The 24,878-nt window shown below is 44.3% G+C and overlaps 1 protein-coding gene across 3 annotated transcripts in view; it reads left to right on the top strand.

Moving 5' to 3' along the window:
• Nucleotides 1–24,878, top strand: part of LOC139268457 (rho GTPase-activating protein 29-like) — a 148,663-nt gene that overhangs the window by 99,305 nt on the left and 24,480 nt on the right. For all 3 annotated transcript variants that reach the window (XM_070886631.1, XM_070886633.1, XM_070886630.1), the window contains 10 exons: nt 2,268–2,405; nt 8,975–9,039; nt 9,465–9,575; nt 9,862–9,942; nt 10,097–10,285; nt 10,896–11,033; nt 11,226–11,416; nt 11,739–11,914; nt 15,900–16,025; nt 17,071–17,169. In XM_070886631.1, the coding sequence (XP_070742732.1) occupies nt 2,268–2,405; nt 8,975–9,039; nt 9,465–9,575; nt 9,862–9,942; nt 10,097–10,285; nt 10,896–11,033; nt 11,226–11,416; nt 11,739–11,914; nt 15,900–16,025; nt 17,071–17,169 (1,314 nt within the window). The remainder of the gene's footprint in view (nt 1–2,267; nt 2,406–8,974; nt 9,040–9,464; nt 9,576–9,861; nt 9,943–10,096; nt 10,286–10,895; nt 11,034–11,225; nt 11,417–11,738; nt 11,915–15,899; nt 16,026–17,070; nt 17,170–24,878) is intronic.

The following is a 24,878-nucleotide window of genomic DNA, read 5'->3' as shown; positions in this document are numbered from 1 at the left end:
TGATCCCCCTAGTAGTAAGGACTACATCTAACTCCTTTTTGAATATATTTAATGAATTGGCCTCACAACTTCCTGTGGTACAGAATTCCACAGGTTCACCACTCTCTGGGTGAAGAAGTTTCTCCTCATCTCAGTCCTAAATGGCTTACCCCTTATCTTTAGACTGTTACCCCTGGTTCTGGACTTCCCCAACATTGGGAACATTCTTCCTGCATCTAACCTGTGTAAACCCGTCAGAATTTTAAACGTTTCTATGCGATCCCCTCTCATTCTTCTGAACTCCAGTGAATACAAGCCCAGTTGATTCAGTCTTTCTTGATATGTCAGTCCCGCCATCCCGGGAATCAGTCTGGTGAATCTTCGAATCATCATCAAAGGCAGTCCCTCGAAATTGAGGAAGACTTGCTTCCACTCTAAAAGTGAGTTATTAGTGATTGAACAGTCCAATAGGAAATTACAGTTTTTGTCACAGGTGGGACAGACAATCATTGAAGGAAAGGGTGGGTGGGAAGACTGGTTTGCCACACGCTCCTTCCACTGCCTGCGCTTGCTTTCTGCATGCTCTCGGGGACGAGACTCGAGGTGCTCAGTGCCCTCCCGGATGCTCTTCCTCTACTTAGGGCGGTCTTTGGCCAGGCACTGCCAGGTGTCGGTCGGGATGTTGCATATTATCAAGGAGGCTTTGAGGGTGTCCTTGAAACGTTTCCTCTGCCGACCTGGGGCTCGCCTGCCGTGTAGGAGTTCCGAGTAGAGCACTTGCTTTGGGAGTCTTGTATCAGGCATGCGAACAATGTGGCCCGCCCAACAGAGCTGGCCGAGTGTGGTCAATGCTTCAATGCTGGGGATGTTGGCTTGATCGAGCAGGCTAATGTTGGTGCGACTGTCCTCCAGGGGATTTGCAGGATCTTGCAGAGACATTTCAGTGATGATATTTGGTGATATTTCAGTGATATATTATGTAGTCGGGACACAATTACAAATATTTGCATAACTATTTGAAAATGATCTCCAGATTACATTGGAAGCTGCCACATTAAGTGGTAGTTCCATGTAAATGTGGGAAAAGACTGAAATGGAAACTGCATTGCAGTTTATGAACTATTTTCTTGTTAGGAGATCAACACAGATAATTATTTAAGATTTAGATGTCGGCCTTGGCTCAGTGGTAGCACTCTATCCTTTGCGTTAGAAGGTTGTAGGTTCAAGCACCACTCCATAGACTTGAGCACATAATCTTGGCTGATGCTTCAGTGCAGTACTGAAGGAGTGCTGCCCTGTCAGAGGTGCTGTCTTTTGGATGAAATGTTACGGTAGACATAAAAGATCCCTTGGCACTTTTTGAAGAAGAGTTCTCTCGGTACCCTAGCCGACATTTATCCTTCAACCAACACCATTAAAGCAGATTAATTGGGTATTTATCTGTTTGTGTGACCTTGCTGTGTGCAAATTGATGGCCACATTTTGCCACATTACAGCAGCAACTACACTTGATAAAGTACTTAATTGGCTGTAAATTTTTTTGGGACATCTTGAGATCTTGAAAGACACCATATAAATTCAAGTTCTTTCTTTAAGACGTACAATGACTGATGTGTATTACTGCATCGGTAAAACAATCACAGCAAGATACACTGGATAACGTTTTCTTCCTCCGACCACCACCAGGTGTCAGCCAGTATACAGTTGTTCCATAATTTTCTCAGTGATAGCGTAGCTGAAAAAAAAACTATTTGAATTGGTTAGATAGGTTTGGCTAAAGTAACAAGTAGCTTTGGAATACTGAATCAGTTAGTACAGATCACCACAAGGTTATTACTAATAAGGCATTTTTGGCAGCCAGAACAATGAAGTATAAAACATCTAGTACCAATTTTGCAATTGATGAAACAAATACTGAAAAAAAAAGTTTACATCCAATACGAAGAGAAAACATTTATAATGTATAACTTAATTAAATGCAGAATTTACATAAGATGACTCATCTAGCAACTTTACTGTACTATGTTTGCATCCTGAGCAGCCAAAGACTGTAAAGAATCATTTTATACCACAAGACATTAGTTAATTTGCAAATGTTTTCCTTCCTCCTCCATCCTCCTCCTTTCCCCATCCCCTCAGTACCACCACTTATTTAGCGTCAACTTGCATTAAGGTATATTTCAAGGTCACAGTAGCTTTTCAGTCTGGACATTGTGGATGTCAGCTTGTTGCTGGAACTTGATTTATGTCTCATCCTCATTCTCTTATATTTCACTTCCTGTTTTCAGGGTCTCTCCGAGCAGAAGAAGTTGACGATATGTTACTTAAAAACGACAGTGGGATAGAGTCAGCTCTAATGTATGCAAAAACTTGGTCAAAATATACCAAAGATATTCTGGCCTGGTTGGAAAAACGGCTCAATCTGGGTGAGTTCTTTGCTGTGCTGTCTTGCTTTATTTGTTCTATGTTCTATATTGCTTCTCCTCATTCTTCCTACCAAAACATATCACTTTATACTTCTCTGCATTAAATTTCATCGATATGTCTGTCCATTTCACCCGGTCCTCTTGAAGTCTGTTACTATCTCCTCACGGTTTACTATGTTTCTGACTTCTGTGTTATCTACCAACTTTGAAATGATGTCCGGTATACCCAAGTCCAGATCACTAATACATGCTTTCTGTCCCTTAGCTAATTTCGTAACCTCGCAGCCACTGTCCCTTTAATCCCATGGGCTTCAATTTTGCTAACAAGTCTATTATATGATACTTTATCAAACGCCTTTTGAAAGTCCATACACACAGCATCATCTGCACAACCCTCAAACTCTCTCCGTTACGTCATCAAATAACTCAATCAAGTAGTCAAACATGATTTGCTTTTAACAAAACTGTGCTGACTTTCATTTATTAGCCCATACTTTTCAAAGTGCCAATGACTTTTGTCCAGGACTATTCTCTTCCCCACCACCGAAGTTAGGCTGACTGGTCTGTATTTGTTGCGTTTATTCCTCTCTCCTTTTTAGACCGGGGGTGTAACATTTGCAATTAGAAACATAAAAATTTACAGCTCAGGAGGAGGCCATTTCGGCCCATTGTGCCCACGCCGGCCGACAGAGAGCCACACGGCCCTTGGTCAGCAGCCCTAAAGGTTACATATAAACCTATGAACAATGACAGAAAGGCAAAGAGCACCCAGCCCAACCAGTCCGCCTCACACAACTGCGACACCCCTTATACTGACAACCTCTACACTCCACCCCAGCCGGAGCCATGTGATCTTCTGGGAAAGGTAAAAACCAGATTAAAAAACCAGGCCAATTTAGGGAGAAAAAATCTGGGGAAAATTCTTCTCCGACCCTGTTGTGTTCCTAACACAGATGAGGCTGCACACAGGGAGATTAAAGTAACAGTGACCTTAGTCTTTAGACACTCCAGAGTGAGGAACAGGCTTTAGGGACCGGCTTATATACAGTGCTCCCAAGGGATGCTGGAATCCCTTGGGACTTCAGGGGATGCGCTCCCTGGTGGCGGAACATGGGAGTGCATGCTTTACAGATGCACAACATTACTCCCGCCCCCCCCCCAAAGTTAACGTGAAAACTATTTACAAGGTGAGGCGGTCAGGAGTCTTTCTATCCCTGGTGGACTGCCTCGGTACAAATGTCTGTTCTGCTCTGTTGACTGTGCCCTCGCTGGGCTGGCGTGTTGTTGGCCCTGTAGGGCTGCTGGATGAGCCTGGCCTTGCTGGGCTGTTGGGCGTGATGGATTCGATTTCCTGGTCCGGGGTGGTGTCGTTGATTCTTTGGGTGTGTGTTGTGGGCTCGAAAAAGGTGGTGTCTGCTGTGGGTTGTTCAGGGCAGTCTGTGAACCGCAGCCTCGTTTGGTCCAGGTGCTTTCTGAAAATGTGTCCATTGTGTCTAGTTTCACTACAAACACCCTGCTCTCTTCTTTAGCTATCACCATGCCCGCGATCCACTTGGGGCCATGTCCATAGTTTAGCACATGCACAGGGTCATTCAGATCAATTTCCCGTGACACAGTGGCGCGACCATCGTTCACATTTTGTTGCTGCCGCCTGCTCTCTACCTGATCATGCAGGTTGGGGTGAACCAGCGAGAGTCACTGGTGTCCTTTTCATGAGTAGCTCAGCCGGGGGCACCCCTGTGAGCGAGTGGGGTCTCATGCGGTAGCTGAGCAGTACTTGGGACAGGCGGCTTTGGAGTGAGCCTTCTGTGACTCGTTTAAGGCTCTGTTTGATTGTTTGTACTGCCCGCTCTGCCTGCCCATTGGAGGCTGGTTTAAACGGGACCGAGGTGACATGTTTGATACCATTGCGGGTCATGAATTCTTTAAATTCGGCACTGGTGAAACATGGCCCGTTGTCACTGACCAGTATGTCAGGCAGGCCGTGGGCAGCAAACATGGCCCTCAGGCTTTCAATGGTGGCGGTGACGGTGCTTCCCGACATTATTTCACATTCAATCCATTTTGAAAAAGCATCCACCACCACCAGGAACATTTTACCGAGAAACGGGTCCACACAGTTGACATGGATCCTCAACCATGGTCTGGAGGGCCAGGACCACAAACTTAGTGGTGCCTCTCTGGGCGCGTTGCTCAACTGAGCACACACGCAGCATTGCTGTACACAGGACTCTTAAATCAGAGTCTATACCGGGCCACCACACGTGGGATCTGGCTATTGCTTTCATCATTACTATATCCGGGTGTGTGCTGTGGAGATCAGAGATGAATGTCTCCCTGCCCTTTTTGGGTAGCACTACGCGGTTACCCCAAAACAGGCAGTCTGCCTGAATGGACAGCTCGTCCTTTCGCCACTGGAACAGCTTGATTAGCTGTTGCATTTCAACGGGGATGCTGGCCCAGCTCCCATGCAGTACAAGTTTTTCACTAGGGACAGCAGAGGATCTTGGCTGGTCCAAGTCCTAATCTGGCGGGCCGTGACAGGTGATCTATCATTTTCAAACGCTTCCATGACCATCAACAAGTCTGCGGGCTGCGCCACCATCAACAAGTTTGCAGGCTGCGCCATCCCCGTGGTGGGCAATGGTAGCCGACTGAGAGCATCCGCACAGTTCTCGGTGCCTGGCCTGTGGCGGATGGTATAGTTATACGCTGATAACGCGAGTGCCCACCTTTGTATGCTGGCTGAGGCATTAGTATTTATCCCCTTGTTTTCAGCGAACATGGATATGAGGGGCTTGTGATCGGTTTCCAGCTCAAATTTGAGGCCAAACAGGTACTGATGCATTTTCTTTACCCTGAACACACACGCTAATGCCTCTTTCTCAATCATGCTGTAGGCCCTCTCGGCCTTAGACAAGCTCCTGGAGACATAGGCGACAGGTTGCAACTCCCCGCAACGTTAGCTTGTTGTAATACACACCCGACTCCATACGACGACTCGTCACATGCTAGCACAAGTCTTTTACACGAGTTATACAATACAAGCAGCTTGTTGGAGCATAAAATGTTTCTGGCTTTCTCAAAAGCAATTACTTGTTTTTTTCCCCATACCCAGTTCTCACCTTTACGCAATAACACATGTAGGGGCTCTAAGAGTGTGCTTAACCCCGGAAGGAGGTTACCAAAATAGTTGAGGAGTCCCAAGAACGACTGCAGCTCCGTGAAGTTCTGTGGCCTGGGCGCGTTCCTGATAGCCTCTGTCTTGGCATCTGTGGGCCAAATGCCGTCCGCCGCGATCTTTCTCCCCAAAAACTCCACTTCTGTTGCCATGAAGACGGATTTCGACCTCTTCAGCCGCAGCCCTATGCGATCCAGTCACTGGAGGACCTCCTCCAGGTTTTGTAGGTGCTCGACGGTGTCCCGACCCGTGACCAATATGCCATCCTGAAAAACCACTGTGCGTGGTACCGATTTGAGTAGGCTCTCCATGTTTCTCTGGAAGATCGCTGCAGCCGACCTAATTCCAAACGGGCATCTGTAGTTCAATGAACAGTCCCTTGTACGTGTTGATGCAGGTGAGGCCCTTCGAAGATTCCTCCAGCTCCTGCTTCATGTAAGCCGAAGTCAGGTCGAGCTTGGTGAACGTCTTGCCTCCTGCCAGCGTCGCAAATAGGTTGTCTGCCTTAGGTAGCGGGTATTGGTCCTGTAGCGAGAAACGATTAATAGTTACTTTATAATCGCCGCAAATCCTGACCGCGCCATCACTTTTGAGTACTGGAATAATCGGGCTGGCCCACTCGCTGAATTCCACTGGGGAGATGATGCCCTCGCGTTGCAGCCAGTCCAGCTCGATTTCCACTCTGTCTCATCATGTGAGGTACCGCTCGTGCCTTGTGGTGAATGGGTCGTGCCTCTGGGACCAAGTGGATCTGCACCTTCGCCCCGGAAAAGTTTCCAATGCCTGGCTCAAAAAGGGAAGGAAATTTGTTAAGAACCTGGGTACATGAGGCCTCATCGACATGTGATAGCGCTTGGATGTCATCCCAGTTCCAGCGGATTTTGCCCAGCCAGCTCCTTCCAAGCATTGTGGGGCCATCGCCCGGGACAATCCAGAGTGGCAGTTCGTGCACCGCGCCCTCGTAGGTGACCTTGACCATGGTGCTGCCCAGGACAGTGATAAGCTCTTTGATGTATGTTGTCAGTTTCGTGTGGATGGGGCTCAGGGCTGGTCTGAGTACCTTGTTGCATCACAGTTTCTCAAACATCTTTTTACTCATGATGGATTGGCTATTGCCAGTGTCCAGTTCCATGGCTACGGGTAAGCCATTCAATTTTATATTTAGCATTATAGGTGGACATTTCATCGAACATGTGTGCACTCTGTGTATTTCAGCATCTGCCTCCTCTCTTTGAGGCTCGAAATTGCTTTGGTCCACTATGGACCGATCTTCCTCTGCCACGTGGTGGTTCGCAGGTTTTGCAGAGCTTGCGGCTCGTCTGCATGATCGTTGGAGGTGCCCCATTGTTCCACAGCCCTTGCAAACATAGCTTTTGAAGCGGCGTGAATAGGCTGAATGGAAGCCTCCACAACGGCAACAAAGTGTGAATTGCCTTGCATTCATCCTTTGTTGTGGACTCTGAGTCATCTGGGTCATCTGAGGCCTGCTGACAGTTGCAGACTCGTGGTTTCTGCCCTGTACATTTCTGCTCGCAAACACAGTTCCAATTAATTTATGAACATTGCTAGCACTTGTGTGCTGAGATATTTGTTTGGTGTTATCACTGGTGGACATAAATGCCTGTGCTATCGCAATGGCCTTATTGAGGGTCGGTGTCCCTACAGTCAGAAGTTTTCGTAGGATGGTCTCGTGGCCAATGCCCAGTACAAAAAAGTCTCTAGGCATTTGCTCCAGGTAGCCATCAAACTCACATTGTCCTGCAAATCGCCTTAGCTCAGCGACGCAGCTCGCCACTTCCTGACCTTCAGATCGCTGGTACGTATAGAACCGATACCTCGCTATCAGCATGCTCTCCCTCAGGTTAAGATGCTCCCGAACCAGTGTACATAGCTCCTCATACGACTTATCTGTGGGTTTCACAGGAGCCAGAAGGTTCTTCATGAGGCTGTAGGTCGATCCCCCGCAGATCGTGAGGGGGACCGCTCTCCTTTTTGCAGTGCTTACTTCTCCATCCAGTTCGTTGGCTACAAAGTACTGGTCTAGCTGTTTGACATAGGCTTCCCAGTCCTCACCCTCCGAGAACTTCTCCAGAATGCCCACAGTTTGCTGCATCTTTGCGTTGGATTCGTGTACTCATCGCCAGTTGTTGTTCCTAACACAGATGAGACTGCACACAGGGAGGTTAATGTAACAGTGACCTCAGTCTTTATTATGACCCTCCAGAGTGAGTAACAGGCTTTAGGGGCCGGCTTATATACAGTGCTCCCAAGGGATGCTGGGATCCCTTGGGACTTCAGGGGATGCGCTCCCTGGTGGCGGAACATGTGAGTGCATGCTTTACAGATACACAACAGACCCATCCAGGCGATCGACACTAGTCCAGGAGATCACCCTGGCCATATTCTATTCACTGCAGTACTTACCATTATATCTGCGCCGTCCAACAAAAGGTCATCCAGTCTAATCCTAATTACCAACTCTAAGCCCGTAACCTTGCAGGTTACTGCACTTTAAGTGCCCATCCAACCATCTCTTAAAAGTGGTGAGGGTTTCTGCATCCACCACTCTTCCAGGCAGCGAGTTCCAGATCCCTGCAACCCTCTGCGTAAAGAAGCCCCCCTTCAAATCCCCTCTAAACCTTCCACCAACCACCTTAAAACTAAGCCCCCTCGTAATAGACCCCTCCACCAATGTAAATTGACTCTTACTATCCACTATGTCCAGGCCCCTCAATATTTTGTACACCTCGATGAGGCCTCCTCTCAACCTCCTGTTTTCCAATGAGAACAAACCCAGCCTATCCAATCTGTCCTCATAACTAAGATTTTCCATTCCAGGCAGCATCCTAGTAAATCTCCTCTGCACCCTCTCTAGTGCAATCACGTCCTTCCTACAATACGGCGACCAGAATTGCAGTACTCCAGCTGTGGCCTCACCGAAGTATTCTACAATTTAAGCATAACCTTCCTGCTCTTATATTCTATGCCTCGGCCAATAAAGGCAAGCATTCTTCAGTTCTCTGGCATATCTATAGAAGGATTGCAAGATTTTGGCCAGAGCCTCTGCAATTTCAACCCTTGTTTCCCTCTGTAACCTAGGAAGCATCCCATCCGGACCAGGTGACTTTCCTACTTTGAGTGCTGCCAGCCTTTTTTATCCTTTTTATCCTATCTAATTTCTCCACTACATCCTCCTTTACTTTTGACATTAGCAGTATCCTCTCTTTAGTGAAGACAGATGCAAAGTATTCATTTAGTAACTCAGCCTTGCTCTCTGCCTCCACAAGAAGATCTCGCTTTTGACCCTAATCTGCCCCACCCTTTCTTTGACTACCCGTTTGCTATTTATATAGGGAATATATTTCTAACTTTTTTTTAATTTGTGCAGATATGGAATATGCAAGAAGTTTTTCTAAATTGGCAGAATCAGCTAAGACATTTGTTGGCCAACAGGTAAATATCATCATGTCTAAAGTGAAGGAAATGCATTATTCCTTCAAGTACTGTTGCCAAATAAGCTGTTTAGCAAGTTGTCAACTTCCATTTTTTCTAAAGAGTTTTCCTACCATATATAGACAAGAATGGGGAGGGAGGAGGGCATAGATTCAAGATAAGGTAAATAAATAAGCACGTCAGATCAAATTTCTTGAGCGAATGGGCAGTCACTGTAGGCAAGAAATTACTAGAGTAGGCAGTCAACGAGATTTTACGAAGCATCAGTAAGGAAATAGACCAGTTCCTACATTCATTCAGATACACGGTTATTACATTTTATAAATGATAAAGCTACCTCATAGGAAAAAGAGTGCATAGGCTAGCTGGGCTAACAGTCTTCTGACCAAAATATGTTAATAGTTTTATCATCTTTTTTTAAACAGGTACACATGCCATTTCAATCAGTGTATATGTCTGCTTTTGAAAATGATGTTGAGTATAGTCAGGCTCTTCTTCAAACTGGAGCAGGCCTCCAATCAAATAAATTTATTCAGGTGAGTTATTTGCATGTTTTGTATTTCTTTTGCTCAGAAAAATCTTTTTTGCCTCAACTCATTGCAAAGAATGGTTGTTATTTCACTTTTGCAAAATTATCTTCATAACTTCTATAACCTTGAGCGTGGGATTATTTCAGGTGCATATGTCAACATTTGAAATTGCAGATTGACTCTTGCAATATAATCGTCTGAATCCATAATAATATGGTATTAATATTTTTAGAAACCAGAAGGGTTGGCAACTTTGGTATAAATTGGCACTTTGTTTTAAATATTTTTGCAGCCACTTCTGTTGCGAAGAAATGAACTAGATAAGCAGCGTAAAGAAATTAAAGAACAGTGGCAGCGAGAGCAAAGAAAAATGGTACTATGTTCTACATACTCTTTAAAATGAGCTTTAACCTGTCTCTAAGTATTTAATCTGCTCCTTTTGGACTTGCTCTCCATTTATCGTTTGTTTTTTTTGAAAAAGAAATGCACATCTTATGAACATTAAGATCCTTTTATGCACTTGACAGCATGAGGCAGAAACATCCCATAGGAAAGCAAATCTATTGTACATTCAACGGCAAGAAGAATATGAGAAGGCAAAGTCTTCTACAATTCGAGCAGAAGAGGAACATTTGACTTTAAGTAGTGGGCTAACTGGAAATTACAACAGACATCTTGAAAAAAAAAGAAAACTGGAAGAAGATGCTTTACAAAAAGTAATTTTTTAAGCCATTTTAAAACCTACAGGCTGTTTTCTCCCAGGGTAAAAGCGGCCACTCTTTTTGTAGCTCTGTTAATAATGCTGCATTATTTCAACTCAGTTTGAGGGTGCAAATGAAGATTTGAATCCTGTGCTTAAAAATATGACCCCCCCCTCAGCTGTATGTTTGACACAATAATTGTTAACATCAGTTTGACAGTTAAAAATGTTAACTGATTTTCTTTAGTTATTATCCTGATCTTGATAATTCTTTTAGGGTACTTTCATTGGTTGTTGTCATTACTAATCCTTGGATACAATATACTATTCAATATATGGAGAATTTTCTTGGAAGTAAAAAGTAATATTTGATAGACAGTAACAGATACTAAGTGTCATTATTTTTTTAATTCAGTCGAAGTTGATGAATACTGCATGTCTCATATTTCTGAGGTAGACTGAAGATTTCATCCAAATGTCCCCATTTTAAATGGATGCAGTATCCTAATGTTAAAATTGTTTGTACAGTGATTTTTGCCTTAAAGGTTCAATTACTTTTAAAATTAGGACAATAATAACTGGATCCATGCAGAATTGTTTATAATTTTGAAATATCTGTTTTGCAGGCTGAAGAAGCTGAAGAACATTTTAAAGCTTCTATATCAGATACCAATGAAAAACGAAGCAATATGGAAAACGTCAAGAGTGATATACTAACACAATTACGTGAACTCATCTATCAGTGTGATCTCACCTTAAAATCAGTAAGACCATGTTCTGCAAATCATGCTTGCGTAGTTATAACTTGTATGAAATAGTTTCAGCTGAAGAGAGTAGAATTGATAAGTGTATGTATATAAATCCTTTTATTAATTTGAAAGCATGAAACTTTAAGTTGCAAAACTACTATCTTTTGCAGAGTATACTTCAATAAAAAATAATTATGACTCTTTCAGGTGACAGTCAACTTGTTTCAGGTGCAGCATGCCCAAGTGGTCTCCCTTCCTGTTAACTATCAATCTCTTTGTGAAAATACCAAGTTATATGAGCCAGGGCAACAGTATTCAGAATTTGTCAAAAGTTTACCAAAGGAGGAAGTTCCTATGGAGCCATACTTATTACAGTTTTCGGTTTCATCAAATGGAGGGTAAGTGCATTGGGTATTGGTCGTAATTATTTTGGGGAAAGGGCTCATCTGCAAGAGTGGGACAGTGGCACAATAAGTTGGTATGTTATAACAAATAGATAATCTGGAGCACAAAGAGACATAATGTAAGATTGTGCTTGTGGTTTCCTCCCATCCCCTCACTGAATTCTCAATCTCAGCCTCGCTTACAGGGGCTGAACTGAGGCATAAACAGCGATTATCTCCCTTCTCCACCTCCAAACTCTTAAGAATAAACTGATTGTAATAAATTGTTGAATTTTTTTTTTTCCTTTTACAGTTACTTATTTTGTTTCCTCTGTAGACTTCCATGTATTAAAAGAGCAGCAAATAGCCCCCATTCATCACAAGGAAATTTATCTCAGACTTCAGGTACCTCAGGTGATCTTCCTCTTCAGTCACCTGATGTTGAAAGTCCTCTTCACATTAGGTCCAGTAATATCGGAGAGAAGCAGTCAAATAGTAGCACTGATCTGCAAGGTAATTAAAATGAATACAATTATTTTTTCTCAAATGCAAATATGTTCAATGCCTGATAAGATTATAATGAGACTTCATTGCTTTATATTAGATCTTGCAGGTTCAATTATACCTCTGGTGACCAGAAGCAATTTTGAAGCAATAATTGATTTCAACAACAACTTGTATTTATATAGCGCCTTTAACGCAATGAATGTCCCAAGGCGCTTCACAGGAATATTATGAGATTTTTAAAAATTGACACCGAACCGCATAAGTAGAAATTAGCGCAGGTGACCAAAAACTTGGTCAAAGAGGTATGTTTTAAGGAGAGTCTTGAAGAAGGATAGAGAGGCGGAGAGGTTTAGGCAGGGAGTTCCAGAGCTTGGGGCCTAGGCACCAGAAGGCACGGCCATCAATGGTTGCGCAATTATTTCATCCGTCCCAGTGATGCGTTACTAGGTTTGCAGGACATTTCATTGCTTGATGAGGTGCTTTGGAGAATGCAGAAAATAAAACAATTAAAATCTATCTCCAGCTACATGTTTTTATCAGATCAATTTAAATATCTAGTCTACAAATCTGGGCCATTGTTGCTAGTAGGGGACAGAAACACAGAACTAAATTTAGGGGAAAGGTTAGTGATACCCAGAAGCTGGGAGATGCTTTCAGCCATGTGTTGTTATTGGGTGTCATTACCAGTAACTTGAATTTCTTCTTCCCTTGCCCTCCGAAAACTAGGGTAACTTTGAAAATTTATTGGAAAAATAATAGGGTGTCTGTTTCTAAGAAACATTTGTCATCTACCTTATGCCTTTCACTAATACAATTGTCATTTGTTCCTCCCACTTGTATATTTTGTCCAACTCGTTCTCAATTTCTGAGCTGCCTCCGCCAATTCTACTGCTCTTTGTAGTTTTGGTATCATCTGCAAATTTGACTAGTTTGTATTGAATTTATGAGACCAAGTCATTGGGGGGGAATTAACTGGGGCGGTAGATGAATTAAAATGGAGTTGGTATACTTAGCCACCAGTTTCTACTCTGCTACTGATTGCCCACCTGAATTGGGCAGGAGCCACGTTAATCTATTTAAATCAGCCTCCAGTGATGTACGTTGGACCCCGATGTCTAATGAGTGGAGGGAGCACCATTGATGCTCTGTTTGGTTAATAATTAGCAGTACAGCAGAAGAGACCTGAAAAGATAAGTGTTTAAATTATTTTTGTGGGTCAAAGAGGAGCACGAGTGCTTCTCCAAGCTCCACAAGAATATATGGGCTACTCAGGCCCCGGACTCCTCGCCCCTACCCAGACCTACTTTTTCTACATGTTTCATGGACAGGTTGACCTCTAGATAAGAACATAAGAAATAGAGCAGGAGTAGGCCATACGGCCCTTCGCGCCTGCTCCGCCTTTTAATACGATCATGGCTGATCCGATCATGGACTCGGGTCCACTTCCCTGCCCGCTCCCCATAACCCCTTATTCCCTTATCGGTTAAGAAACTGTCTATCTCTGTCTTAAATTTATTCAATGACGGCAGCTTCCACAGCTCTCTGATGCAGCAAATTCCACAGATTTACAACCCTCTGAGAGAAGAAACTCTTCCTCATCTCAGTTTTAAATGGGTTACCCTTAATCTAAGATTATGCCCCCTAGTTCTAGTCTCAGTGGAAACATCCTCTCTGCATCCACCTTGTCAAGCCCCCTCATAATCTTATGTTTCATTAAGATCACCTCTCATTCTTCTGAATTCCAATGAGTAGAGACCCAACCTACTCAACCTTTCCTCATAAGTCAACCCCCTCATCTCCGGAATCAATCTAGTGAACCTTCTCTGAACTGCCTTCAAAGCAATCATATCCTTTCTTAAATATTGAAACCAAAACTGTATGCAGTATTCCAGGTGTGGCCTCACCAATACCCTGTATAACTGTAGCAAGACTTCCCTGTTTTTATACTCCATCCCCTTTGCAATAAAGGCCATGATTCCATTGGCCTTCTTGATCACTTGCTGTACCTACATACTATCCTATTGTGTTTCATGCACCAGGACCCCCAGGTCCCGCTGTATTGCAGCACTTTGCAATTTTTCTCCATTTAAATAATAACTTGCTCTTCGATTTTTTTTTTTTCCTGCCAAAGTGCATAACCTCATACTTTCCAACATTATACTCCATCTACCAAATTTTTAACCACTCACTTAGTCTGTCTGTCCTTTTGCAGGTTTTTTGTGTACTCCTCACACATTGCTTTTCCTCCCATCTTTGTATCGTCAGCAAACTTGGCTACGTTACACTCGGTCCCTTCATGCAAGTCGTTAATTTAGGTTGTAAATAGTTGGGGTCCCAGCACTGATCCCTGCGGCACCCCACTAGTTGCTGATTCCCAACCTGAGAAAGAACCATTTATCCCGACTCTCTGTTTTCTGTTAATTAGCCAATCCTTTATCCATGCTAATATATTACCCCCAACCCCATGAACTTTTATCTTGTGCAGTAACCTTTTATGTGGCACCTTGTCAAATGCCTTCTGGAAGTCAAAATACACCACATCCAATGGTTCCCCTTTATCCACCCTGTTCGTTACATCCTCAATGAACTCCAGCAAATTTGTCAAACATGACATCCCCTTCATAAATCCATGATGACTCTGCCTGACTGAATTATACTTTTCCAAATGTCCTGCTTCTGCTTCTTTAATAATGGACTCCAACATTTTCCCAACCACAGATGTCAGGCTAACTGGTCTATAGTTTCCTGCTTTTTTTCTGCCTCCTTTTTTAAATAGGGGCGTTACATTTGCAGCTTTCCAATCTGCTGGAACCTCCCCAGAATCCAGGGAATTTTGGTAAATTACAACCAATGCATCCACTATCCCTGCCGCTACTTCTCTTAAGACCCTAGGTTGCAAGCCATCAGGTCCAGGAGATTTATCTGCCTTTAGTCCCATTATCTTACTGAGTACAACCTCCTTCGTAATTGTATTAAGTTCCTCTCCCCGCCATCCCCCCTCCCCCCCATAGCCCCTTGACTATCCACTGTTGGGATATTTTTAGTGTCCTCTACTGTAAAGACTGATACAAAATATTTGTTCAGAGTTTCTGCCATCTCCATGTTCCCCATCACTAATTCCATGGTCTCATCTTCTAAGGGACCAACATTTACTTTAGCCACTCTTTTCCTTTTTATATACCTATAGAAACTCTTGCTATCTGTTTTTATATTTTGTGCTAGTTTACTTTCATAGTCTATCTTCCCTTTCTTAATCAGAGCAACAAGCTACATGTGGATGCTCGTGCATGCAGCTCGCCACATATCTGTCAATGGGGCATGCTACCAACGGTTAATTGCCGGATAGTAAAATCTACCCCATTGATGTAAACTTGCTTGGTGCAGAATCTCCTTATAAGGGATAAATATACCAAATGAAATTCCACTAGATTGCCAGATTTAACCTATTTAGACTATATTTTTATTTGAAGTATAAGAAATGTTACATCTAAAGCTGTACAATTAATCCTGTTTTGTCATTTTCCTAGCTAAATTATCTCTCTTGTTTCTTTGGTCCATCTGGACTAACCCCTTCTGCTAAGGTACTGAAGATGTGACTCGCCCTTATGCCACTGCCAGTGCCCCTTTGGTTAGTTGATACGAAATGTGAGGAAGTGCCCAAGATGGAATTCAATGTCAGATTTTTCCTTGCTCATGTAAAGACATAACATTCACTTGAGGTCTGATCAGCAGACAGCACTCCAATCCAGTTTAGCAGAGTAGAAAATCAATCCCGCATCATCTCATGCTGTGGCACTAAGTATTTGTGGTCCATTGCTCAATGCTACTGCATATCCTTTTCCGTTTTACCATTTCATGGGAAATAGTTTTTCTTTTGTTATTTTACTGTCTGGTTATATGAGATGGTCAGTTGTGCCAAGGATATGGCTTCATGAGGCAATATTATCAGATGTGTATCATTACCAATGCTTGCCTGCTTTTGCTTCAACAGTCCGGAGTCATGGGCCATTTAGAGCTTGGCCCTTGGGCAGCCAGGGGAGTGGTATGTGTAGTGATTCAGAAAGTGGAGGAGGAAGCAGTGAGTCGCGATCCATGGATTCTCCCTCTGCTAGTCCAGGTGTGTAACCAAAAGCCTTTATTGAAATTATTTTCTGTTTAATCTTGAGATTCTTGGTTTGTTTCAAATGCTAGGAAAACTTGCACATTGGATGTTACAAAACTGAATTTGCTACAGCATGTCACAAATATGGTAATATAATGTAAAGCTCCTGAATAGGCAGAGGGGTTATGTCTCTGGCTGCTAGTAGGATGAGGAAACCGTGCTAATATAGCAACTATGGACATGGATCATTTCCATAGTTATTAGATTCAAATATTTGAAGGAAAGTGTTTCCCAATGATTCAGTTGGTAAGTACACTGCCCAAGATGAAACTGAGCAGAAAGACCAGCAGAGTCTTGCATTTAATTTTCATCTGTACTCAGTTAATTGATCTCAACCAGGGCACAAGTAGGTTGTACATTTGGTATCAGTGACCTTTGGTATCAGTGACCTTTGGGCACCTCAGTCAGCCGCCTACCCATCCCTTCCCTTTCCTTGCCTCAATCGACACCAACACCTCAAAAACCACATACATACACACAGAAAAAACTAGAGATCGGAGATAAAGTGGAGGATAAAGTCAAGGAGAGACGCTGACCCTTACCCACGATCCTACTCCCGGCACCAGTCCATGTGTAAGCCGCGAGCAGAGCCTGACTGGTGGAAGCAGCAGCCTTCTCACACCGAGACACACGCTCACAACAACCCCTCAAAACCAGGGGGAGGGGGAAATGTCAGCTCAGCCTGGCGCTGCAGCCTTCAGAGCATGCACGCCCGCCGCCAATCAGGCAAGGAGAGACGGCCTCGGCAGAGAGGAGCACGTGTCAAACCACAGCACTAGCGAGTGTGTAAAATCTCCAGCTGGCCAGGGCAAGGCTGTCAAGATTTGTCATCCAAAATGCATCTCACGTATGTTTAACACGTGGAGCCACAATGTTTTTTTTCAATGGATGCCATCCACACCGGGACTGATGCTGGACCAGGGATGTTTCCGGACTAAAGAGTCCCGGACTGGAGAGGTACAACCTGTAATAAATATTGTTATTTTATTGGCTAACCTAGGTAACTTTAAACGAAGGCTACCCCGAACACCCTCAACAGGCACCATGTCTTCAGCAGACGACTTGGATGAAAGAGAACCACCATCGCCGTCGGACAATGGTGTGTATTCAGTTCCTCCATATTTACACTTTTTTGTTCTGGTATGTTTGAGGTCCATTATCAAGAGTAGTATTTTCGAAGTTTACTATTCCAAATCTTGTCATCTTATGCTATGTAAATTAACTTTGCTTTTTGTTAGTTGCATTGTTTCCTGGGGGGCGGAGGGAGGTTTAACGATGGGAAGATTAAGATCATGTTGTTGCAATGACACTCATTAACATATTCTTCAAAATCGGCTGAACTATTTTCAAGTTCATAAAACTTTGCATCTCTTTCATCAGTAACTGCCTGCTTTTTGAAAATGGGCCCACTGAGAGCCATCCACAGATTTGGTTCACCTGTTTACAAGAAGACACTTAAAAGATTTTAAACTGACATTCTTAATCTTAATTTACTCCCGACATAATGCACATGATGTTTTCAATATTTTTAAGATTACATCTGTATGGTGTGGGAATATCAAATTGGGACCACTTCTGGAACAGGGGGGGACCTGTACAAGCCAGACAGGTTGTACCTGAACAGGGGTGGGACCAATGTCCACACAGGGAGGTTAACTTGTGCTGTGGGAGAGAGTTTAAACTAATTTGTCAGGGGGAGGGGCACCAGGATGTAGCAGCAGAGAGGAGAGATGAGGTGCATAGAAAACTAGAAGGGTCAAACCAACAGATCAAAGAATAGTGTAGCAAGGACAGGAATTAGATGGATGAACGCATGGCAGGAGAGTTGGTGCAGGAGGGAGGGCTTTAAATTCCTGAGGCATTGGGACCACTTCTGGAGGAGATGGGACCTGTACAAACCGGACAGATTGCACCTCAACAGCGCTGGGACCAATATCTTCACGGGGAGATTTGCTAGTACTGTTGGGGAGAGTTTAAACTAGCTTGGCAGGGGGTTGGGAACTTGAGAACAAATTCAATAGGGAGGGAAGGAAGTAAAGCTGAAATTGCAAAGCAAGAATGTAAAAAGTGAATTTGTAAGATAGAGGAAACCAGGATTAGTAAGTAGTAATCAAGGAGGTCTTCCTGTGATAAATGGTATATACGTCAATGCAAGGAGTATAGCGAATAAGGCGGATGAGATGAGAGCACAGGTAGACACTTAGGAGTATGACATTGCAGCCATTACAGAGACATGGCTGAAAGAGGGGCAGGTTTGGCAGCTCAATATTCCTGGTTATTGGATTTTTTAGACAGGACCGAGAGGGGGTAAAAAGGTGGGGGGGGGGGGGTGGTCACGGTATTGATTAAAGAAACTATTGCAGCTGTGAGGAGGGATGATATGTTAGAGGGATCATCAAATGAAGCCATATGGGTCAAACTGAAAAATAAAAAAGGGGCGATCACACTGCTGGGCGTGTATTATAGACCCTCAAACAGTAGGAGGGAGATAGAAGAGTAAATATGTAGGCAAATTTCTGTGAAGTCCAAAACAGTAATAGTAGGAGATTTCAACTATCCTAATATTGTTTGGCACAAATATAGTGTGAAGGATTTAGAGGGTGCGGAATTCCTAAAATGCATTCAAGAACTTTTTTAGTTAGTATGTAACAAGCCCAACACGGGAGGGGGCAGTGCTGGATTTAATTTTGGAGACTGAAGTTGGGCAGGTGAAAGGGTATCAGTGGAAGAGCACTTGGGTGCCAGTGACCATAATTCAATCAGATTCAAGGTAGTTATGGATAAGGACAAGGATAGACCAGGAATAAAAGTCACAAATTGGGGAAAAGCTAACATTGCTAATTTGAGAAGTGATTTTGCCACAGTGGACTGGAAACAGCTACTTGAAGGTAAATCAGTGTCTGAACAGTGGGAGGCATTCAAGGAAGAGATCGGGAGGGCTCAGGCCAAACATGCACCCTTAAAGAAAAAGGATGGGAATAACAATTCTTGAACCCGCTGGATGTCTTGGGACCTACAGGGGAGGATAAAGATATAAAGCGAAGCTTAGAAACATAGAAAATAGATGCAGGAGTAGGCCATTCGGCCCTTCTAACCTGCACCGCCATTTAATGAGTTCATGGCTGAACATGCAACTTCAGTACCCCATTCCTGCTTTCTCGCCATACCCCTTGATCCCCCTAGTAGTAAGGACTTCATCTAACTCCTTTTTGAATATATTTAGTGAATTGGCCTCAACAACTTTCTGTGGTAGAGAATTCCACAGGTTCACCACTCTCTGGGTGAAGAAGTTCCTCCTCATCTCGATTCTAAATGGCTTACCCCTTATCCTTAGACTGTGTCCCCTGGTTCTGGACTTCCCCAACATTGGGAACATTCTACCTGCATCTAACCTGTCTAACCCCGTCAGAATTTTAAACGTTTCTATGAGGTCCCCTCTCATTCTTCTGAACTTCAGTGAATACAAGCCCAGTTGATCCAGTCTTTCTTGATAGGTCAGTCCCGCCATCCCGGGAATCAGTCTGGTGAACCTTCGCTGCACTCCCTCAATAGCAAGAATGTCCTTCCTCCGGTTAGGAGACCAAAACTGTACACAATATTCCAGGTGTGGCCTCACCAAGGCCCTGTACAACTGTAGCAACACCTCCCTGCCCCTGTACTCAAATCCCCTCGCTATGAAGGCCAACATGCCATTTGCTTTCTTAACCGCCTGCTGTACCTGCATGCCAACCTTCAATGACTGATGTACCATGACACCCAGGTCTCGTTGCACCTCCCCTTTTCCAAATCTGTCGCCGTTCAGATAATAGTCTGTCTCTCTGTTTTTACCACCAAAGTGGATAACCTCACATTTATCCACATTATACTTCATCTGCCATGCATTTGCCCACTCACCTAACCTATCCAAGTCGCTCTGCAGCCTCATAGCATCCTCCTCGCAGCTCACACTGCCACCCAACTTAGTGTCATCCGCAAATTTGGAGATACTACATTTAATCCCTTCGTTTAAATCATTAATGTACAGTGTAAACAGCTGGGGCCCCAGCACAGAACCTTGCGGTACCCCACTAGTCACTGCCTGCCATTCTGAAAAGTCCCCATTTACTCCTACTCTTTGCTTCCTGTCTGACAATCAGTTCTCAATCCATGTCAGCACACAACCCCCAATCCCATGTGCTTTAACTTTGCACATTAATCTCTTGCGTGGGACCTTGTCGAAAGCCTTCTGAAAGTCCAAATATAGCTTATGTCATATACCGACGGTTAAATACTGTAGGATCTCTGGAGGAATATAGGAAGTTCAGAGGTGAAATTAAGAAGGATATTAGGAATGCTAAGAGAGAGCATGAACAATTCTTGGCAAGTAAAATCAAGGAAAACCCAAAGATGTTCTATAAATATATTAAGAGCAAGAGGATAACTAAAGAAAGGGTAGGGCCTATTGGAGACCATGAGGGTAATCTGTGTGTGGAGGTGGAAGATGTGAGTATGCTTCTTAATGAATACTTTGCATCTGTTTTCACAAAGGAAAGGGGCAATGTAGATAGTGTTATTGAGGAGGAGTGTGAAACTGGGTGAAATAAACATAGTTAGAGAGGAGGTATTAAGGGGTTTAGCAGCTTTGAAAGTGAATAAGTCCCCAGGCCCGGATGAAATGGATCCCAGGCTGTTGAGCAAAGCAGAAGAGGAAATAGCAGAGGCCTTGACCATCATTTTCCAGTCCTCTTTGGATTCAGGCATGGTGCTGGAGAACTGCTAATGTGGTACCCTTGTTTAAGAAGGAAGAAAGTGATAGGCCTAGTAATTACAGGCTTGTCAGCCTAACCTCAGTGGTGGGAAAATGATTGGGAAAAGTCCTGAAGGACGGGATAAATCTACATTTAGAAAGTCGAGGATTAATCAGGGACAGTCAGCATGGATTTGTTAAGGGAAGATCGTCTTTGGCTAACCTGATTAAATTTTTCGAGGAGGTAACCAGGGTAATGCATACGATGTGGTGTATATGGACTTTAGCAAAGTCTTTGATAAGGTCCCACATGACAGACTGGCCACAAAGGTAAAAGCCCATGGGATCCAGGGCAGTGTGGCAAGTTGGATCCAAAAATTGGCTGAGAGATAGGAAGCAAAGGCTAATGGTTGATGGATGTTTTTGTGACTGGAAGGATGTTTCCATTGGGGTTCCGCAAGGCTCAGTACTGGGTCCCTTGCTTTTTGTGGTATACGTCAGTGATCTAGATTTGAATATAGGGGGTATGATTAAGAAGTTTGCAGATTACACTAAAATTAGCTGTGGTATATAATGAAAAGGAAAGTCATGGACTGCAGGAGGGTATCAATCTACTGGTCAGGTGGACAGAACAGTGGCTAATGGAATTTAATTCAGAGTAAGTGTGAGGAGGGCTAATAAGGAAAAGGTATACACATTAAATGGTAGGCCACTTAGAAGTGTAGATGAACAAAGGGACCTTGAAGTGCTTGTCCACAGATCCCTGAAAGTAGCAGGCCAGGTGGATAAGGTGGTTAAGAAGGCATACGGAATGCTTACCTTTATTGGCCGAGGCATAGAATACAAGAGCATGGAGGTTATGCTTAAATTGCATAAAACACTAGTTAGACCACAGCTGGAATACTGCGTACAGTTCTGGTCGCTGTATTATAAGAAGGACGTGATTGCCCTGGAGAGGATATAGAGGAGATTTACGAGGATGGAGAATCTTAAGGACAGATTGGATAGGTTGGGTTTGTTCTCCTTGGAACAGAGGAGGCTGAGGGAGATCTCATTGAGGTGTATAAAATTTTGAGGGGCCTAGATATAGTGGATAGCAAGGGCCTAATTCCCTAGGTGGAGAGGTCATTTACGAGGGGGCATAGGTTTAGGGTGGTTGGTGGAAGGTTTAGACGGGAAGCTTCTTCACACAAAGGGTTGTGGGGGTCTGGAACTCGCTGCCTGGAAGGGTGGTAGAGGCAGAAACCCTCACCACATTTAAAAGGTGCTTGGATGTGCACTTGAAGTGCCGTAACCTACAGGGTTATGGACCTGGAGCTGGTAAGTGGGATTAAACTGGATAACCTCTTGTTGGTTGGCGCAGACACGATGGTAAGTACTTAACTAGTTTTGATTGCCTGGATGGGTCGGAGAAGAATTTTCCCAGATTTTTATCCCCCCAATTGGCCTGGGTTTTTAATCTGTTTTTTTGCCTCTCCCAGGGCATCGCATGGCTCCGGGGGTGGAGTGTAAAATGTACATGGGGTATCGCGGTTGTGTGGGGCAGACTGGTTGGACCGGATGCTCTTTACCTGTCTGCCATTGTTCATAGGTTTTTATGTAACCTTCAGGGCTGCTGACAGAGGGCCGTGTGGCTCTTTGTCGGCCAACACGGACACGATGGGCCGAAATGGCCTCCTTCTGCGCTGTAAATTTCTATGTTTCTATGAGGGTAAGGTAGGCTACTTTGAGGTTGGTAAACCTGGAAGAACAGGTTTACCTCCGGTCATGCCGGATTTAACGGCAGGATTAGCACTTTGTCTCTCCAGTTCCTGGCTTCAGCCAGCCAGATCACGAGACATCAGATCTCAGTCGGGGAATGGAGAGGAGCAAGAGAGGGGTTGGAGGCTTTGAGGCAATGGGGGGGTGGGGGTGGAGGAGAAGAGAGAGAAAGAGATCAGGGAGGTGGGGATCTGAGGCCTCATGGGGAGATTGCAAAAGTCGTGGGGGAGTTCGGAAGGGTCAGGGGGTGGGGTGAAGCAGGCAAGCTGGATCCAGCAGGCAATTTGAAAGGCACTTGCCTCCTGGATACAGCAGTCCTTGCCTTCCTTTCGCTGCCGGGTTTCCTGAAAAACCTGGCCGGCCAGGGTTATGTTTAAAATGATGGTTAAACATAAGGTGGATTCGTTGCCCGTCCCACCTTCGTTAAACCTGGCAGTGGGCAGATTGGGGTTGGGAATCAGATCCAAACCCTAACGTTTTTGGGAGTTAAAATTACCCCTTATGTTTCTAGCCCATCGAGGAATGAAGTCGTTCTAGATCTAGTTCTGGGGAATTAAGTAGGGCAAGTAGAATGTATTGCTGTGAGAACATCTGTGTAATAGTAATCATAATATATAAATAGGTTTAAAGTAGTTCTGGAAAGGGACAAGGAAAATCGAAAGTGAAAATACCCAACTGGAAGAGATTTCAATGATTTTGAGACGGAATCTCGCACAGGTAGACTGGAAACAAAAATTGACACAGAAAACAGTTAATCAGCAATGGCAAGCCTTCAAGGCACAGATTATTCGGGAAAACAAACCAAGGCTCCATTTTCGCCACCAGTGGGTGCCATATTTTTGGCGTCCGCTGATTTTTTTGGAGCAATCTTGATTTTGCAACCTTCCTCAAAGTTTGTTCGCCGGCGACGACTGTCAGCGCCGAATTTTTTGTGCAGCATATTTTTTGGCGCAGGTCTGGGTGAAAACTGATTTCCAAGCCGTTTTTAGCCATTTAAGCGATTTTCCCCAACACCGATTTTTTTTTTAAGGACGGCGCAGAGTGGCCTTAAGTACTGATTAGAAAAACTCTACGTCAAGTTAAGGAAATTGCCGCTCAGGTCTATATCGGAGCTGTTTCTTTGCATTTTAGTCTATAAAGATAGTTTATAATGATCATGTTTAGTCCGTTCCTTGCATCTCTTTACATTAAAGATTACTTACTTGTTCTAGTGTTGGCCACTCGCTCCCGCGCCGAAAGGACCCCGCTCCTGGTCCCGCTGCAATCCCGAGCCGTTGCCCCACCCCCACCCCACCCGCTGCAATCCCAGGCCGAATGGAACCTTCCCCCCCCCCCCCCCCCCCCCACCTGCTCCCGGCCCTGCTTCAATCCCGGGCCGATTGGGGGCCTCCCGCTTCAATCCTGGGCCGAATGGTTACTCCCCCCCCGCCTCCCTTCCTGGTCCTGATGCAATCCCCCTGCCGCTGCAAGCCCTAGCTGTGGAACTTCACCTCGCAGGTAGACGGAGCTTCAGCCCTCAATGTGTCTCTCGTTACATAGAAACATAGAAAATAGGTGCAGGAGTAGGCCATTCGGCCCTTCTAGCCTGCACCGCCATTCAATGAGTTCATGGCTGAACATGCAACTTCAGTACCCCATTCCTGCTTTCTCACCATACCCCTTGATTCCCCTAGTAGTAAGGACTTCATCTAACTCCTTTTTGAATATATTTAGTGAATTGGCCTCAACAACTTTCTGTGGTAGAGAATTCCACAGGTTCACCACTCTCTGGGTGAAGAAATTCCTCCTCATCTCAGTCCTAAATGGCTTCCCCCTTATCCTTAGACTGTGTCCCCTGGTTCTGGACTTCCCCAACATTGGGAACATTCTTCCTGCATCTAACCTGTATAACCCCGTCAGAATTTTAAACGTTTCTATGAGGTCCCCTCTCATTCTTCTGAACTCCAGTGAATACAAGCCCAGTTGATCCAGTCTTTCTTGATAGGTCAGTCCCGCCATCCCGGGAATCAGTCTGGTGAACCTTCGCTGCACTCCCTCAATAGCAAGAATGTCCTTCCTCAAGTTAGGAGACCAAAACTGTACACAATACTCCAGGTGTGGCCTCACCAAGGCCCTGTACAATTGTAGCAACACCTCCCTACCCTTGTACTCAAATCCCCTCGCTATGAAGGCCAACATGCCATTTGCTTTCTTAACCGCCTGCTGTACCTGCATGCCAACCTTCAATGACTGATGTACCATGACACCCAGGTCTCGTTGCACCTCTCCTTTTCTTAATCTGTCACCATTCAGATAATAGTCTGTCTCTGTTTTTACCACCA

The sequence above is a fragment of the Pristiophorus japonicus genome, chromosome 8 (genome assembly GCF_044704955.1).
Source record: "Pristiophorus japonicus isolate sPriJap1 chromosome 8, sPriJap1.hap1, whole genome shotgun sequence".
NCBI lineage: Eukaryota > Metazoa > Chordata > Chondrichthyes > Pristiophoridae > Pristiophorus > Pristiophorus japonicus.
This window is presented reverse-complemented; position numbering and strand designations above follow the sequence as displayed.